The following is a 17,582-nucleotide window of genomic DNA, read 5'->3' as shown; positions in this document are numbered from 1 at the left end:
GGACAAGATACATCATCCAGGCTTGCTTTCAACCCAGTGTGTGTACTCTGGGTGGGACAAGGTACATCATCCAGGCTTGCTTTCAACCCAGTGTGTGTGCTCTGGGTGGGACAAGGTACATCATCCAGGCTTGCTTTCAACCCAGTGTGTGTGCTCTGGGTGGGACAGGGTACATCATCCAGGCTTGCTTTCAACCCAGTGTGTGTGCTCTGGGTGGGACAAGGTACATCATCCAGGCTTGCTTTCAACCCAGTGTGTGTGCTCTGGGTGGGACAAGATACATCATCCAGGCTTGCTTTCAACCCAGTGTGTGTGCTCTGGGTGGGACAAGGTACATCATCCAGGCTTGCTTTCAACCCAGTGTGTGTGCTCTGGGTGGGACAAGGTACATCATCCAGGCTTGCTTTCAACCCAGTGTGTGTACTCTGGGTGGGACAAGGTACATCATCCAGGCTTGCTTTCAACCCAGTGTGTGTACTCTGGGTGGGACAAGGTACACCTTCATATTCAAATAGTCATTGTTTATTGTTGGAATTCCCTTCATATGAGTAAGTTAAATGCAAAGCGTAACATTTTTTAAAGATAGTTTTTTTTTTTTTTTTTTTTTTTTTTTTTTTTTGCGGTACGCGGGCCTGTCACTGCTGTGGCCTCTCCCATTGCGGAGCACAGGCTCTGGACGCGCAGGCTCAGCGGCCATGGCTCACGGGCCCAGCTGCTCCGCGGCATGTGGGATCTTCCCGGACCGGGACACGAACCCGTGTCCCCTGCATCGGCAGGCAGACTCTCAACCACTGCACCACCAGGGAAGCCCTAAAGATAGTTTTAAAAATTAGTAGATATTTGAGTCCTCACTATAAAAATTTGAATTAGCTCTAATGAACTGATAGATAATTCCCTTGCTAGCCTGTTGTGTCATCGTGCATGTTACTTGAATTCTTCTCACTATGTCTTATAAAAGGTTTAATGTTTTATCATTTTTAAATAAATCTGAAAGTTAAAATATTTGCTAGTGTTTCAAACTCCAGTGAGAATTGAGGATTTAGAAATTGATTTTCTCTCATTAAGTATAAAGTTGAGGTTCAAAGAGGAGAGAATAACCCCAGAATAATAAATAATCTAAATGTAACCTTCCCTGTGGGTCTGGGTTGTTTCAGTAGCACTTACAATGTTAAGGTTATAAAAGAATTCCTAAGTCCAGATCCTGCCTGAGTTTCTGTCAGCAGCGATTTAGACCCCAGTGATATCTTCAATGGCTCTGAGTTAAGAGAAACATAAAATACCTACACAAGGTCAAAATACTTGAAATAGAGAAACCAAGAGAATAAATGATTGACATTTGCAAAGTGAAAGCTGCCTTTCCAGCCTTTTAAAATCCTTTTAAACCAAATTGAAACAAAGTCCATAAAATCTGAACCTTTGAAAAATTAAAGAACATTATTATAAATGATGGTCGTGGGTAACTCTCAGATGTTTGATTAAAACTTTGGTATTTTGGGGCTTCCCTGGTGGTGCAGTGGTTGAGAGTCCGCCTGCCGATGCAGGGGACACGGGTTCGTGCCCCCGTCCGGGAGGATCCCACGTGCCGCGGAGCGGCTGAGCCCGTGAGCCATGGCTGCTGAGCCTGCGCGTCCAGAGCCTGTGCTCCGCAATGGGAGAGGCCACAGCAGTGAGAGGCCCACGTACCGCAAAAAAACAAAACAAAAAAACTTTGGTATTTAAAATTTACCATTCTTTCAGAAGTCTATTCAGCTATTTTCAAAATAGCCTTTCTTGAAGATATTTTAGAAAATATGGGAAATAGAGAGGTGTAAAATTCCTTGTTACTGTCACCACCCAGAGATAACCAATAGTAGTAATTTAATATGTATATAAAATAGCTATATTAACTTAGCTGACTGAGATCATACTAAATAAACAGCTATGCCTTTTGCTTTTTTAAGAGCTATGCTAATAATAGTCCAATGTCATTTGGAATTCTTTGAAAATGTAGTTTTCATTTTTTCATAATACCGTGTTTTATGGATGTAGCATGATTTAGTGTGAAATTCCTTTATTTTTAAACATTTAGCTTTAAACATTTTTATGTAAATTGATGCAAAAATTAACATTTTCATACATCAAATTTTGTCAACATTTCCCTTTTTTTACCCCTTAGTTTAAGATCCCAGTAGAATTACAGGATCGAATTGCTTTTCAAAACGGTTGTACTAATTTGTATTTTCCCCAACAGAATATCTGTTTTATCTAGACAGTCCTTAGTATTAAACCTCTTCTTTGGTTTGGGGAGGGGGGTGGTGAAAAACGTTAACTGTTTCTAATTTGCATTTTTAAGAGTGAGACTGAACACATATAATAGATTTGTCATTCGTGTTTCATTTTCTGAGAAGTGCTTGTTCACCTCCTTTGTCAGTTTCTCTTCTGTTAATGTCCTAGTGTTATCCTCATCACCTTAAATAAACTTGTTTATGTTTAGGATGACGAAGCTCTTTGTGGCAGGTACTTTTGGTATTTGCCTTCTAATTTTGTCATTTAACTTTATGATACACAAAATTCTTATTTGTACTTAGTGTAATCTATCAATTCCTTTGTGAAGTCTCCAGTATAAGTAGTTGTTTTAAGCTTCACGATGTGATATTTTAAAATATATGAACACATCAAGCGTTTCCCCCACTGTACTAAGTGAAGTGCGCTTATGAAGTTGACATAGCACTTACCCGCTTGGGCTCCTGGTCTGTAATTGTAATGGTACCTGAAGGATTATACTGGAATTCTGCCAGCCTGAAGTCATTAAAAGGCTTTGAGCAACAATTCAGCATCTTTTTCAAATTTAAGAAAAGCTCCATATGGTACAATTATTCAAAGCTAAGGTCATAGAAACTACTTAAACCTTTGAAATTTATAATTAAAGGATTAATATTAACTTATGAAGACGTCATTTTGGCTTAAAATGGATTTCTAATCTCAATTCTGTTCTTTTTACTTTGATCTTTTCCCTGAGTTTTTCCTTTGCTAAAAATGTGAAGTTTGTATCCTTACATTTTTAAATATGATTCTCGAACAGTTCAGATTTATAAAAATTGATTGACAGACAACATCCCACTTGATTTTTACAGTATCCCACAAATGTTGATGAACTTCAAGTCGGTGTTTTCTTCTGGGTTTTTAACCCACAGCTTGGTATAATGGACTCTAATGATACCTCTAAAAGTAACAATAAATTAATCTGGAAAAGAAAAAAATTGCACAAATGGAAACTTGGAAAACTTTGGGTGTGTTCGTAATCTGAATATGATGGATTGGTGTTCATTTATATTGTTTAGAATTTTAAAGTATCTTCAAATGGCCTCAATCGTAAACCTTCTTTTGAATGGTGAAAGGGGCTATGTCTTATACAAAAGCTAAGATTTTTTTGTCATTTGGACAATATATTCAAATCAGTCCAAACCAAATATTTTAGTTCAATCAGTTAATGTATCTCTGTGTAACAGGAGGAACTGTGTGTTCCTTTGAGACTCAGTTTAACATCAATTTCCAGCTTTCTCCCACTTCTTCTGATTCTGATGCGAGGCACCTGTTTCACAGTGATCCCACTAAATACTGGAATCGTACCTGGGGTGTCTGCTTATTCAGCCGAAGTAGCAGAGGATCTGTCATCATTCGTGCTTGAACAGTTACGTTGCCAGGGTTTTACCGCCCTCTCCTGCGTGGGCTGCAGCGTCGCGGGCGGGTGAGGTGGAGAAGCGCTGCTGCCTGATGCACAGCTCCCCACCGTTCCCCTGAGAACCTCTCGCACCCCCTCTACCTGTGCTGCTTCCTGTAGCGGAGGGCTCCTGTTTTCCAGCAGATCTGGGAGAGCAAAGCAGTAGCTTCACTTCAGAGGCTATAGCTTTCCTAGGCTAGAGAGCTAAGTTTTACTAGGAGGAAATGAAAAGACAGTGTATTTTATGTTAGGGATTATTTGAAAATAAAATCTAGAATTATAAATGAATCATTGTTTATTTTTACAGTAAACATTTAAAGTTTCTAAGATTAACCCCTCTTGTCATTCTGTAGCCTAACTAATACTCTAATCGCACCAGTATAAATGGGAGTTCTGCCACTCGCCAGTTGTTGTTGGTTTTATCCTTTTTGGACGTTCTTAAGGGGAAATTTTTTACCTAGAATAAAGGAAAAAACTCTTAGGTCAGTGCAGCGAGTGATAGTAATCGGTAAGTTATTGAAAGAAGAGCAGTTTACTTGCCGTCCTCAGACTGATACCCAAACTAAGAGAGTCGGGAGCAAGTAAATGAGCAGGTATTTGTGCCCAGAGCCTTTTGTGTGTGTGTGTGTTTAAGGTTAGTATTGATAACTGTACAGTTCTTTTGATCCTTTTGGCTTCGTGGCCAAACCTACCTACAGGAGTGTTATTTATTTGAAGTATACTTGACGTACAATATTATATCAGTTTCATGTGTACAACATAATGATTCAACACTTCTCTACATTACGAAATGATCACCACAGTGTACGTTTAGTTACCATCTGTCGTCATACAAAGTTAACACAGTATTATTGACTCTATTCCCCATACTATACAGTATATCCCCATTGTTTATTTTATTTAATTTATTACTTATTTTATGACTGGAAGTTTGTACTTCTTAATCCCCTTCACCCAATTCATCTCGCCCCTCAACCTCCACTCCCCTCTGGCAACCGATCAAACTCTTCTCTGTATCCATGGGTCTGGGTTTTGTTTTGCTTTTTAGATCCCATATATAAGTGAAGTCATGTACTGTTTGTCTTTCTGTGTCTGACTTATTTCACTTAGCATAAAACCCTCAAGGTCTATCCATGTTGTTGCACGTGGCAAGATTTCTTTCTTTTTATGGTCAAGTAGTATTCCACATCTTCTTTATCCATTGATGGCTACTTAGGTTGTTTCCATATCTTGGCTATTGGAGATAATGTTGCAATGAATATAGAGGAGTATATATCTTTGCAAATTAGTGTTTTCATTTTTTTCAAGTAGATACCCAGAAGTGAAATTCCTAGATCATGTGGTAGTTATATCTTTAATTTCTCATATTCTGTAGTGGCTGCACCAATTTACATTCCCACCAACAGTGGTGGGAGCCTTTTCTCCACATCCTTGCCAGCATTTGTTACTTCTCGTCTTTTTGATAATAGCTATCATGACAGGTGGGAGGTGACAGCTCATTGCAGTTTTGATTTGCATTTTTCCCTAATTACTAGTATTGTTGAGCATCCTTTCATGTGTCTCTTGGCCATTTGTATGTCTTCTTTGAAAAAATGTCTGTTTAGAGCCTCTGCCCATTTTTTAATTAGTTTGGTTTTTATTGTTGATTTGTATGAGTTCTTTATATATATTTTGGATATTAACCCTTTATCAGATATAATTTGCAAACACCTTCTCCATTCAGTAGGTTGCCGTTTCATTTTGTTGATGGTTTCCTTTGCTGTGCAGAAGCTTTTTAGTTTGAGGCAGTCCCATTTGTTTATTTTTGCTGTTGTTGTCCTTGCCTTTGGGGTCAGATCCAAAAAAACATGGCTAAGACGGATGTCAGAAGCTTACCGCCGATGTTTTCTTCCACGATTCTTATGGTTTCAAGTCTTACAAGTCTTTCAAGTCTCTAACCCATTTTGAGTTTATTTTTGTATGTGGTGTAAGATAGTGGTCCAGTTTCATTCTTGTGCACGTAGCTGTCCAGTTTTCCCAGCACCACTTATTGAAGAGACTGTCCTTTCCTCGTTGTATCCTCTTGCCTCCTATGTCGTAAATTGACCATACACGTGCGGTTTTATTTCTGGACTCTTTATTCTGTTCCACTGATCTGTAGGTCTGTTTTTATACCAATACCATACTACTTTTTTATTTCTATAGCTTTGTAGTATAGTTTGAAACCAGGGAGCATGATATCTCCAACTTTGTTCTTCTCTCTCAAGATCGCTTTGGCTATTCGGGATCTTTTGTGTTTCCATACAATCTTTAGAATTATTTGTTCTAGTTCTGTGAAAAATGCCACTGGAATTTTGGTAGGGATTGCATTAAATCTGTAGATTGCTTTGGGTAGTATGGACATATTAATGGTATTAATTCTTCCAATCCATGAGCACAGAATATCTTTCCATTTATTTGTGTCTTCTTTAACTTCCTTCAGCAGTGTTTTATAGTTTTCAGTGTACAGGTCTTTCACCTCTTTGGCTGAATTTATTCCTAGGTTTTTATTCTTTCTGATTCAATTGTGAGTGGGATTGTTTTCTTGATTTCTCTTTCTGATAGTTCATTATTAGTGTATAGAAACACAACAGGTTTCTGTATATTAATTTTATATCCTGCAGCTTTACTGGATTCATTTATTACTTCTAACAATTTTTTGGTGGAGTCTTTAAGGTTTTCTATATATGGTATTATGTCATCTGTAAACAGTGACAGTTTTTCTTCCTTTTCAGTTTAGATGCATTTTATTTCCTTTTCTTGCCTAATTGCTGTGGCTAGGACTTCCAATACTATGTTAAATAAAAGTGACCAGAGTGAGTATCCTTGTCTTGTTCCTGATATTAGAGGAAAAGCTTTTGGCTTTCCACAGTTGTATATGATAGTCATACACAGACTTTATTATGTTGAGGTACATTTCCTCTTTGTTGAGAGCTTTTATAAATGGATGTTGAATTTTGTCAGATGCTTTTTCTGCATCTATTGAAATGGTCAATGATTTTTATCTTTCATTTTGTTAAGGTGGTGTGTCATCACCTTATGAACCATTAGAATTACGAACCATTCTTGCTTTGGAGTAAATCCTACTTGATCATGGTGTATGATACTGTTGATGTATTGTTGAATTTGGTTTGATAATATTTTGTTGAGGATTTTTGCATCTATGTTCATCAGGGATATTGGCCTGTAATCTTCTTTTTTATGGTGTCTTTGTTTGGTTTTGGTATCAGAGTAATGCTGGCCTTCCTTGTAAAATGAGTTTGGAAGGATTCCTTCCTCTTAAATTGTTTGAAAAAGTTTGAGAAGGATAGGTATTAAATATCTTTGAATGTTTGGTAGAATTCACCCGTCAAGCCATCTGGTCCTGGACTTTTGTTTGTTGGGAGTTTTTTGATTAATGATTCAGTCTCCTTACTAATAATTGTTGTTGTCAGAGTTTCTCTTTGTGTGTGTGTGTGTGTGTGTGTGTGTGTGTGTGTGTGTGTGTGTTTCAGATTAGTAATGATAATTGTACAATCCTTTTTGATTCTTTCAGCTTCATGGCCAAACTTATAGGAGTCTTATTGGACAGGGCATCTTTTTTTCATAACACTGAAGAAAATAAAATGAAAAAATCTGTTTTATTAGTATCTTCATCAATGATGACATGATTACAAATAACAACATAAATAATAATTTATGGCACTATCTTGATAGTTTACCATAAATAGTGAGCCTATACATCCCAATTTGCCCAGGAAAGTCCCTGTTTATACCTGTTGTCCCAGTATCCTGTATGATTTAACGTTTCCCTAGCCTCTCTCACTCTTAAACATGTCCCAGCTTGCATGCTAAGTTATATGATTACCCTAATTATGAAGGTACTTTTTATGTAAAGGAGGCGTCTTTTCCTTTTATATATCCTATGACTTAATTATTAAACATTATAATGCTGAATACATATATTTTAAATGAGTGCCTTTTTGACAGTAATACTGAACTTAGGTTTAGATACTAGACTCTAGTTATTTTAATACCCCAACTAGCCTTTACTGATGTTTTTTTCCACACCAGACTGACATTTCAGTAGCATTCAATGCACTTAGCTCAAAAGTTTATTAGGAGACTTAAGGAAGTTGGAGTAAAGAGACAGAGCCTCCCTGTCCACACTCTTGCCTTATTTTGCTCAGAGAGTCTCTGTGAGGGGAGGGCGGATGGTGAGCTGATGGGCTTTAGGTGTTGGGTGTGCAGTGGAAGAGCTCTGGGCTGAGAGTCACGTCTTGTTCTAACCACTGTTCATAATGGAAGGGAAGCGATCATGCTCTGTGAGGCGGGGTTTCCTGATTCAATACTGTGATGATTAAATAATGATTATAAGTGGTCAACTAACTGAGTTGAATTGAATACATTACAGGATACAGAAAAAAAAAATGATGTACATGACTAGGAAAAGTGCAGTTGGCTTAAATAAACTTCTGCATCTTCACAGGTAATCAAGGAAACACTAATTGAGACAAGATGCTACTTCGCATACATTGAATAAACACATTATGTTAATAATACCATGTTTTGTTTTAAATTAATAATACCAAATACCAAGTGTACAGTGAATAAATACTCTAAAACGCTGTTAGTGTGAGTAGAAATTGGTACAACCTTCCTGAAAGCCTTCAGTAACCTAAGTTATTAACTTTAAAAATATCTATTTCGGGACTTCCCTGGTGGCGCAGTGGTTGAGAATCTGCCTGCCAATGCAGGGGACACGTGTTCGAGCCCTGGTCTGGGAAGATCCCACATGCCGCGGAGCAACTAAGCCCGTGCGCCACAGCTACTGAGCCTGCGCGACTGGAGCCTGTGCTCTGCAACAAGAGAAGGCCGCGACAGTGAGAGGCCCGCGCACCGCGATGAAGAGTGGCCCCCGCTCTCCGCAACTAGAGAAAGCCCTCGCACAGAAACGAAGACCCAACACAGCCAAAAATAAATAAATAAATAAATAGATAGATAGATTAAAAAAAAAAAAAAAAATCTATTTCTTTTGACTTAGTAATTTTTCCTGGTTAGCGTAATATTGATAATAAAAACCCCAGAAATATATCCCTCTAAACAGAAATTAATCTCACTCTGAATATTGTTAAAAAATGAAATAAAATATTAGGCAATAGAATCTAATAGTGCATTTAAAACATCATATACCATGATCACATGGGTTTTATTCCAGGAATGCAAAGATGGCTTGATATTAGGAATGCTATGAGTATAATTCACTATATTGATAAATCACAAGTGAAAAATTGTATACAGTCTTCTCCATATTCTTCACAATGAGCCTAAGCTGCTGTAAAAAAAGAACCCCAAAACCGTGGACAAGTGAGATTGGGAGTTTACTTCACTCTCTCATCACAGTCTGGTTCAGGGGTGGGAACAAACTGTTCCGTCCCACTCGGTCATTTAGGAACCCAGGCTGGCTCATGGAATGGCTCTGTCATCTTCAATGTGGAGCTTCCACCTCTGCCTCAAATGGTTCCAGCTGTCACCACTTCTCAACCAGCAGGAATGGGGGAAGGAAGATGAGGACAAGTAAGTACTTTTTAGGAGGTGCCATGGCAACAATCGCATGTGTCATCCCCACTCACGTTCCACTGGAGGAATCTTAGTCCTAGGGCTGTGTGCCTGCAGAAGCAGGGACTTGTTAGCATGTGCGCATTACAAGTTGGGGGGACTATTATTTAAAAAAGAAGAACTGATGCTAAGGGGAATTAGCAGGCAATGGCACGTTTGTAATGCTTTTAGCATTTGATACCTGTTCTGTGTAGAGTGGTCCTAGACGCTTGGTGCAGCGGCGAACAAAGAGCCAGATATTCCTGCCTTCTCAGAGCTCACATTCCAGCAGGAGAGACAGACCTTAAGCCGAGAACGTGCTATGTAAGCAGCATACATAGAATTTTTAAAAGTGCCCAAGTGCCATTGAGTAAAATGATAGAGAAGATTAAGGGAGGCTCTGGAGTTCCAGAGTTGGGACCATTTAAATAGTGTGGTCAGCGTTGGCCTCACTGATAAGGTCAGTGAAGGAGTTGAGTCGGCCTTGTAGGTATTTGGAGGAAGAAATGTACGGCAGGGTGAACAGCCAGTGCAAGGACATGGCCGCAGGAGCATGGCTGGCATGGCCAAGGAACAGCAGGGAAGCCATTGTGAAGAGAGGAGAGCAGCCCAGGGAGAGGAAATGGGAGATGAGGTTCGGGGGACCCCAGGGGTCCTGACCACACAGGCCCTTCGAGCCTGTCGTAAGGACTTTAACCGCAGGCACGGAAGAAAACCGAGTACCGTGCCGTGATCTGACTCAGGCTGGAAAAGGTCATTCTAGTCATGTGAGAGCACAGGTGAGCGGCCAATGACGAGGGCACTGCAGTAACCCTACTGAGAGGTGGTGACTAGAGGTGGTGACTAGACCAGAGTGGCACCAGCGTGGGTGGTCAGGTTCTGGATATATTTTAAAGTTGGAGCCATCACGACTTTCTGAGGGATTTGATATGGGATGTGAGACTAAGAAAAAGTAAGCCATAGATAAACTTACATTTAGGGGGGGAAATGGAAATAATGCTAGCTCATTTCTTTGTGTGATGGGTTTATATGGGATTTTTAAATTATATTTTTCAGTTTTTTCTAAATGTTCTATGTTATAGCCACTTTGTAAGCTGAACAGTGATGTACAAAAGTCACCATCTAGTTATCTTATTGCCCTGCCCGTAGGCCCTAGGGCATCTTCAACTTTCTTCCCATTTTTCTGCCCCTGGGAGACCAGAGTCACAAAGAAAGGGATGTGCTGGTACTCAACCCTGGAGTTACATGAGCAGTTACATGAGTTACATCAGAAACTGAGCAGCGTGATTGTGACATCAGTAGCCCCTGCCCACCCCGGCCTGAATCCCTGTCCCCTGACTCATCTTTCTGTCAGGGCAGGGCGGCTGTGCCCTCATTAGCCTCGAAGAGGGCTGTCCTGCAGCCTGTTCATCCAGCTCTTATCTTAGCTTCTGGAATCTTCCTGGGGGTCAAAGGAAATGTGGGCTTCTCTGACGTTAGACTCCTCGTCTCTCAAGGAAAGTCAAGCCCTGCGTCTGGTAGGGATGAAAGGAGAACATGGTAACACCCCCGAGACAGAGCAGGCTGGTAGTCTGAGGCCCCTGAGGGACACAGGACCATCTGGCCTCAAAGAGAAGAAGGTAAGACTGAGACACAGGGCAGGGGTCTCCCTAAAAGACAAATCTCATTGCTGGGCTGGATCAGGCCCTGGCAATGTCAAAACGGCCTCTCGTCTCAAAGAGAGTTATTTTAATGAGGCGGGGACAGTGGAAGGAATGAAACTCTGATTCCATTTGACTGAAATCAGAGCCTCTGTCTAGATCTGTTGGACAGCTGCCCTGAGAAGCACCAAGGAACAGCGTCAGGCAGAACCTTCAGGACAAGGTAAACTGTGAGTGAATGGCGTTTCCCACTCCTGCTTAAAAGCTTCCGGGTACCATTGCCCACAACAAAGTGAGTTCCCACAGCACCTTAGTTTTCTGACCAAGGATTTATATAACCTCATTTCTCCTCTTCTATTTTCTCCTTTTTTTCCTTCTTATTAATTTTAATTACCTTAATTTTTTAGTGTACAGTTCGGTGGCATTGAGTACATTTAAATTATTGCACCATCCATGTCCAGAACTTCTTTCTTCTTGCAAAACCTACATGATGCCCATTAAACACTACCTCCCTGTTTGCCCATCCCCCAGCTTCTGGAGACCACCATTTTACCTTCTGTCTCTGTACCTGACTACTCTAGGTGCCCCACACGAGTGGAATCCAGCAGCGTTTGTCTTTCTGTGGCTGGCAGATTTCACTTAGCATATTGTCTTCCAGGTTTATCCACCTTGTAGCGTATGTCAGAACTTCTTTTTTATTCAAGGCTGAATAATATTCCATTGTATGTATGTATAGACCACATGTTGTCTACCCGTTCATCCCATCAGTGGACACTTGGGTTGCTTCCACCTTTTGGCCATTGTGAATAATGCCACTATGAACATGGGTATACAGATGTCTGAGTTGCTGCTTTCAGTTGTTTTGGGTATATATTGAGTAACGGAATTGCTGGATCATATGATAATTCTGTCGTTAATTTCTTGAGAAGTCTGCCGTGCTGTCTTCTGTAGCTGCTGCACCGTTTTACATTCCCACCAGCAGTGCACAAGGGTTCCACTTTCTCCACGTCATTGCCAACACTCGTTGTTTTCGCTTTGTTTCTTTTGTTTTTATAGTAGCCATCAAAATGAGCGTGAAGTGGTGTCTTCTTCTACCTTTAACTGTCTCCCCCACCACAGACACATCTGTGCTGTGCCCAGGCCAGACACTCGCTCTGTAAACAAGCAGGCTGCAAACACTCTCGCTTCCTGGCTCCACGCGGGCAGTGCCCTCTGCCTGGAAGACCTGCCAAACTCATCCTCGTTCAGACATGTGGCCTGTCCGTCTCCCGCTTCCTACACCAGCTCCTGAGAAATCGTGCTCTTTCCGATACTCCTGTAATTCTTCATTGATTGCTCTCTTTTTAAAATATTTTTTAATCAAGATATAACTGACACACAGATTATGTATAATTCCACAGATTTTGACAGACCATCGCCGCAATCAAGATAACTGTTCCATCAGCTCATATATTCCTCCAGACCTTGGGTGTCGCCCCTGTTCCTCCCCCTAGCCCCAGCTCCTGGTACCCGCTCATCTGTTTTCTGCAGCTGTAGATTTGCCTTTTCCGGAGTGTCATATAAATGGATCATTCGATATGAGCCTTTTGAGTCTGATTCTTTCCTTTAGCATCATGCATTTGAGATTCATTCGTGTGTGTCACAGTAGCTCGTTTTCTTTTTTTGTTTTTTTTAAATAATAATATTGCATGGATGTACCCGTTTGTTGAGAAATTTGGGGACTGTTAAGCATTCATGGAAGGATTTTGTGTGAACATAAATGTTTTATTTCATTTGGGTAAGTAGCAAGGAGTGGGATTGCTGCGTTATATGGTAACTATATTTTTTAACTGTACTAGAAACTGCCAGTCTTTCTGCGGTGGTCGTATCATGTTGCACTCCCATCAGCAACGCGTAGTAGTTCCAGTTGCTCTGCCTCCTCACCAGCACTTGATGTTCTTGAGTTTGTAATATTACTTTAGCCATCCTAATAGGTGTACCTCATTGCATGTGTATTTCCCTACTAACTAATAATGCTGAGCATCTTTTCACATGTGCATTGCTCATCTGAATATCTTCCTTGGTAAAGTGTTTATTTAAGTGTTTTTCTAATTTTATATTAAGTTGTTTACTTTCTTATTACTGAATTTTGAGAGTTCTTTATGTATTTTAGATACAAGTCCTTTATAAGATATGTGATTTGAAAACCCTTTTCATAGTCAGTGGCTTCTTTTCATTCCTTTATCTTTCCAAGAGCAGAGGTTCTTAATATTTATGAAGTCTAGTTTATCATTTTGTTCTTTTATAGATAGTGCTTTTGGTGTCACATCTAAGAAATTTTTGCCTAACTTAATGTCACAGGGGTTTTCTCCTGTTTTCTTTTACAAGTTCTGTAGTTTTAAGTTTTATACTTATGTTCTATTTTGAGTCAATTTTGGGACTGGTGCAAGATATAGATTAAGATTCAGTTGTATTAGCACTGTTTGTTGAAAAGACTGTCTTTTCTGTACTGAATCGCCTTTGCAGCTTTGTTGAAAATCAATATACTGTCCATGTGTGCAGCACTACTGGGCTCCCTGATTTTGTTTATTGACATATATGTCTTTCCTTTTCCAGTACCACACCATCTTAATTATTGCAGCTTTTATAGTCAGTCTTGGAGACTGGTAATATGAGTTGTCCAACTGTGTTCTTTTTCAAAATTGTTTTGCCTATGGTAGTTCCTTTGCTCTTAGAATCAGCATAATGAATTCTACACAAAATCCTGCTGGGATTTTTCTTTTAATTGTGTTAAATCTATTTCTCAGTTTGGAAAAAATTGAAATCTTAATGATATTGAGTAGTCCAGTCCATGAACTTAGACTGTCTTCTCGTTTATTTAGTTTTCTTTAATATCTTTCATCAGTGTTTATAGCTCTTAGCATATAGATGTTGCATTTATTTTGTTAGATTTATGCCTATCATTTCATGTTTTTAACTTTAATTTCCAATTGTTCATTACTAATATTTAGAAATACAATCGAGTTTGTTATAGTGATTGTTTATCCTGTGACCTTTCTAAACTCACTTATTAGTTCCAGTCATTTTTTTTTTATAGATTCTTTGGAATTTCTACATAATCAGATAAGTATCTGGTATTTGATAGTTTTCCCTGTGGGGGAATTAATTTTGATGTAATGAAGCAACATATGTCAACATATTTTATTTCTCACACTAGCATATTTTATCACTAGGCTGATGAGTTTTAGAAAATGACTTCTCAAAACAAACCTAACGTATGAAGAGTCAGGTGAGGTCACACTAACCAGAGAAAATGCTTATGAGACACGGAGGTCCTGGTGTATTTGTGTGTGTCCTAGGACACACATGTGGCTTCTTAAATAACAGTAATACGCAGATATTTTAAGTGCCTCTTTTTTTTTTTTTTTTTTTTCCTTTGGTACGCGGGCCTCTCACTGCCGTGGCCTCTCCCGTTGCGGAGCACAGGCTCTGGACGCGCAGGCTCAGCGGCCATGGCTCACGGGCCCAGCTGCTCCGCGGCACGTGGGATCTTCCCGGACCGGGGCACGAACCCGTGTCCCCTGCATCGGCAGGTGGACTCTCAACCACTGCGCCACCAGGGAAGCCCTTAAGTGCCTCTTTTTAAGATACAAGTTATTCTTGGTCTTGACTCTCCATATTAATCATTCTTTTTAAACATCCAAATGATTTAAGATAATAGTTTATGTACATATTCTAAATATTGCATTAGATTGAGAACCTCTACTACTTAAATAACTACAAAATTTTTGCAAAAACAACAGTATTGAAATCAGGCCCAAAATATATTTCTCCTACACACGAAAAACTGGTGGAAAAAAAAACCCCACCATTGCTTGTAATATGTCACTCTCAGTGAAAGAATGTCCTTTTAAAAAAACAATATCACTTTGATAGTTGAGAAGTTTTTTTTTTTTAAATGTTGGAATCCCCAAATTATGTAGAAAAATCTGACTCCTGTCTCTTAAAATTATAAAACCCTTAAAAATATTTTCTCTTTTTAAATTGATTACAACATTAGGGTATGTTTTGAATTTTATATTCTGAATATATACATATGGAGAGAGAGGCAGAGAGAGAGCGCTGAGATATATGTCCAAAAAAGTTACTAATAGATACACACATATGCGTGCATATATCCACAGAGTACACTAATCAATTTCAATAATAGTGTAGGCTGTATCATTGCACTTATGGCTAAAACACAGCTAACCAGCCAGGTGTAGAGTATTGTATGCTATTTTTTAAAATGTTCACAATGTATTACAAATTATTATTGGAAAAAAAGAAAAGCTACACTTTTAAGTGTGTGCAGATGTGAATTTTGGCTAACAGAACTGTTTTTAATATTCATCTATGGTATTTTCTTGGCAAAGAAAACAGACATTTGTTCCCACTGCATGAACTTAGCAGCTCAGTAGACATCCTAGGAATACTCTAAGGAAGCAGCCCTGGTCGTGGAAAACATCTCTTCAAACATCAGTATCTTTGAATCTTATTTGTGACAGCTGCTTTTACTATTACACGTTTCATATTATGATTGGAAGAGGAATTTTAACAGATTTTTAAATAAGATTTTAAAGATTTATAATTTAGGCCCATATTTCTACTAATTATTGCAATTCTAGCATGGATTATGGTATTTACTCAACCCAGATTACCTTATTAAATTGAAGGAAGTATTGTACGTTTTAGAGACTTCCTGTGAACAAGAAAGTATTAGAATTGCCATCCTTAGCTCATAACTAATGGCCCATTTCGTCCTGTATTTGGTGTCTAATAACACAAAGAGGGAATAAATGGGTGACGTGAACTTCCAAATCTTTAGTTTCCGTAGTTTGTGGGTGAATGAGTCAACATATATTTAACAAGCATTTACCGTATACTTAGCTCAGTGCTGATCAGAAAAAGGAATGTAAATCTGTCCCTGCTTTCTGGAGACTTTTCTTATAGTGGTGGTAATGAGAAATACAAGCATAAAAGAACTTAAAAAGGGCTTCCCTGGTGGCGCAGTGGTTGAGAGTCCGCCTGCCGATGCAGGGGACAAGGGTTCGTGCCCCGGTCTGGGAAGATCCCACATGCCGCGGAACGGCTGGGCCCGTGAGCCGTGGCCGCTGAGCCTGAGCGTCCGAAGCCTGTGCTCCGCGACGGGAGAAGCCACAACAGTGAGAGGCCCGTGTACCACAAAAAAACAAAACAAAAACAAAACAAAAAAAAAAGAACTTAAAAAACTATATAACAATGCATAGTAAAATTCTAGATTAGGGTACGATGCTAGAAATCTGAGGTCTGGGTAATCAGAGGCTGTTTTATGGAGAAGATGGTCTTTGAAATACAATATTTGAATTGACACTAGGTACAATTTTCTGAGGCAGTCCAATGGGATAAAAAAATGGCAAGCTAAGAGCGTAGGACAAATTGGGGGAATGTCAAACGGTAATTATGAAAACTCTACTTATAAAAAGATAGAAGATGACTTTGTAAAACTTTTTTAACTTTTTATTTACACTTCCTGAGAAGTTGCAAACATAGTGCAGAGAATTCCCACACGTCCTTCACCCTGCTTCCCCCCTTGCAGCACCTTACTTACCCGTAGTGTGGTCACTGAAACCAGGTGGTTAACACTGGTAAAAAAAACTTGACCTTTACGCTGGTGAACAACCGTAGACCTCCTCTGAATCTCACCAGGTTCCCACTAACGCTCTTTTGTTGTTAAGGGGCCAGTCAAGGGTCTGACAATGCGTTTAGTTGTCATACCTTTTTAGGCTCCTCCAGTCTGTGACAGTTCCTCAGTTCTTCCTTATTTTTCATGACCCTGACACTTCTGAATAGTACTAGTTATTTTGTACAATGTTTCTCACTTCGGATTCATGTCATGCTTTTCATGATTAGATTGAGGTCCTGCATTTTTGGCGAGAATCCTACGGAAGTGGTGTTGTGCCCATCTCAAGGGCATAATATCGAGGGGTACATATCGAGATACTGTATTTGTGGTGACATTACCATCGATCGTGTGGTTAGGTGATATCTGCCAGGTTTCTTTGTTGTAAAGTTATGTTTCCCCTTTGTAATATGTGAGATATCTTCAGGAGATATTCTGAGACTATTTAAGTATCCTGTATCTCCTCAGACTTTCAGCTACTACTTTTATCATCCATTGGTGAATCTTGCCTGCGTTTTTTTTTTGTTTGTTTGTTTTTTTCATTCAAGAGCTCTTTTGAAGTTCTGGCATTTTCTGGCTTTAACTTATGCTAAGGGTGTTGTTGTTGTTTTTCCTTTTTACTTTTCCGTATCTTTAGGGGAGAAAATATTAGAACTCAAAGATGACTTTTTAAATGCAAGTTTTTTGAGAGTAAGGAATCAAATCTAGAGGGAAATAAAAAGAAAAAACATGAAGCTAGAGGTAAGGTTTATGAAAGAACAGTGAATGCTAAGAGGGTTTGTATACCTCCTTGGGAGGGACATGCATTTGACTCTACATTTTTCAGGAACAAATGTAGAGAGAGCATCACAATTAGAACGAGATTCAGTGCAAAAAAAAAAAAAAGATTCAATGCAATATAATTTCAAAAGTCATTCGTTCAAATTCCTGGAATTGAACTCTTCCGAGAAAAATTTACTAGGGGTTC

The 17,582-nt window shown here is 39.3% G+C and overlaps 1 protein-coding gene across 19 annotated transcripts in view; it reads left to right on the top strand.

Moving 5' to 3' along the window:
- Positions 1–17,582, top strand: part of CEP112 (centrosomal protein 112) — a 426,576-nt gene that overhangs the window by 265,191 nt on the left and 143,803 nt on the right. The window contains exon 1 of one of the 19 annotated variants that reach the window (XM_032616360.1): positions 10,688–10,914. The exons of the other annotated variants lie outside the window; for them this stretch is intronic. Coding sequence (XP_032472251.1) covers positions 10,753–10,914 — 162 coding nt within the window. The 5' untranslated portion in view covers positions 10,688–10,752. Of the gene's footprint in view, positions 1–10,687; positions 10,915–17,582 lie in introns of those variants that run through there. 19 annotated transcript variants of the gene reach the window in all.

Source organism: Phocoena sinus, chromosome 20, assembly GCF_008692025.1.
Source record: "Phocoena sinus isolate mPhoSin1 chromosome 20, mPhoSin1.pri, whole genome shotgun sequence".
NCBI lineage: Eukaryota > Metazoa > Chordata > Mammalia > Artiodactyla > Phocoenidae > Phocoena > Phocoena sinus.
This window is presented reverse-complemented; position numbering and strand designations above follow the sequence as displayed.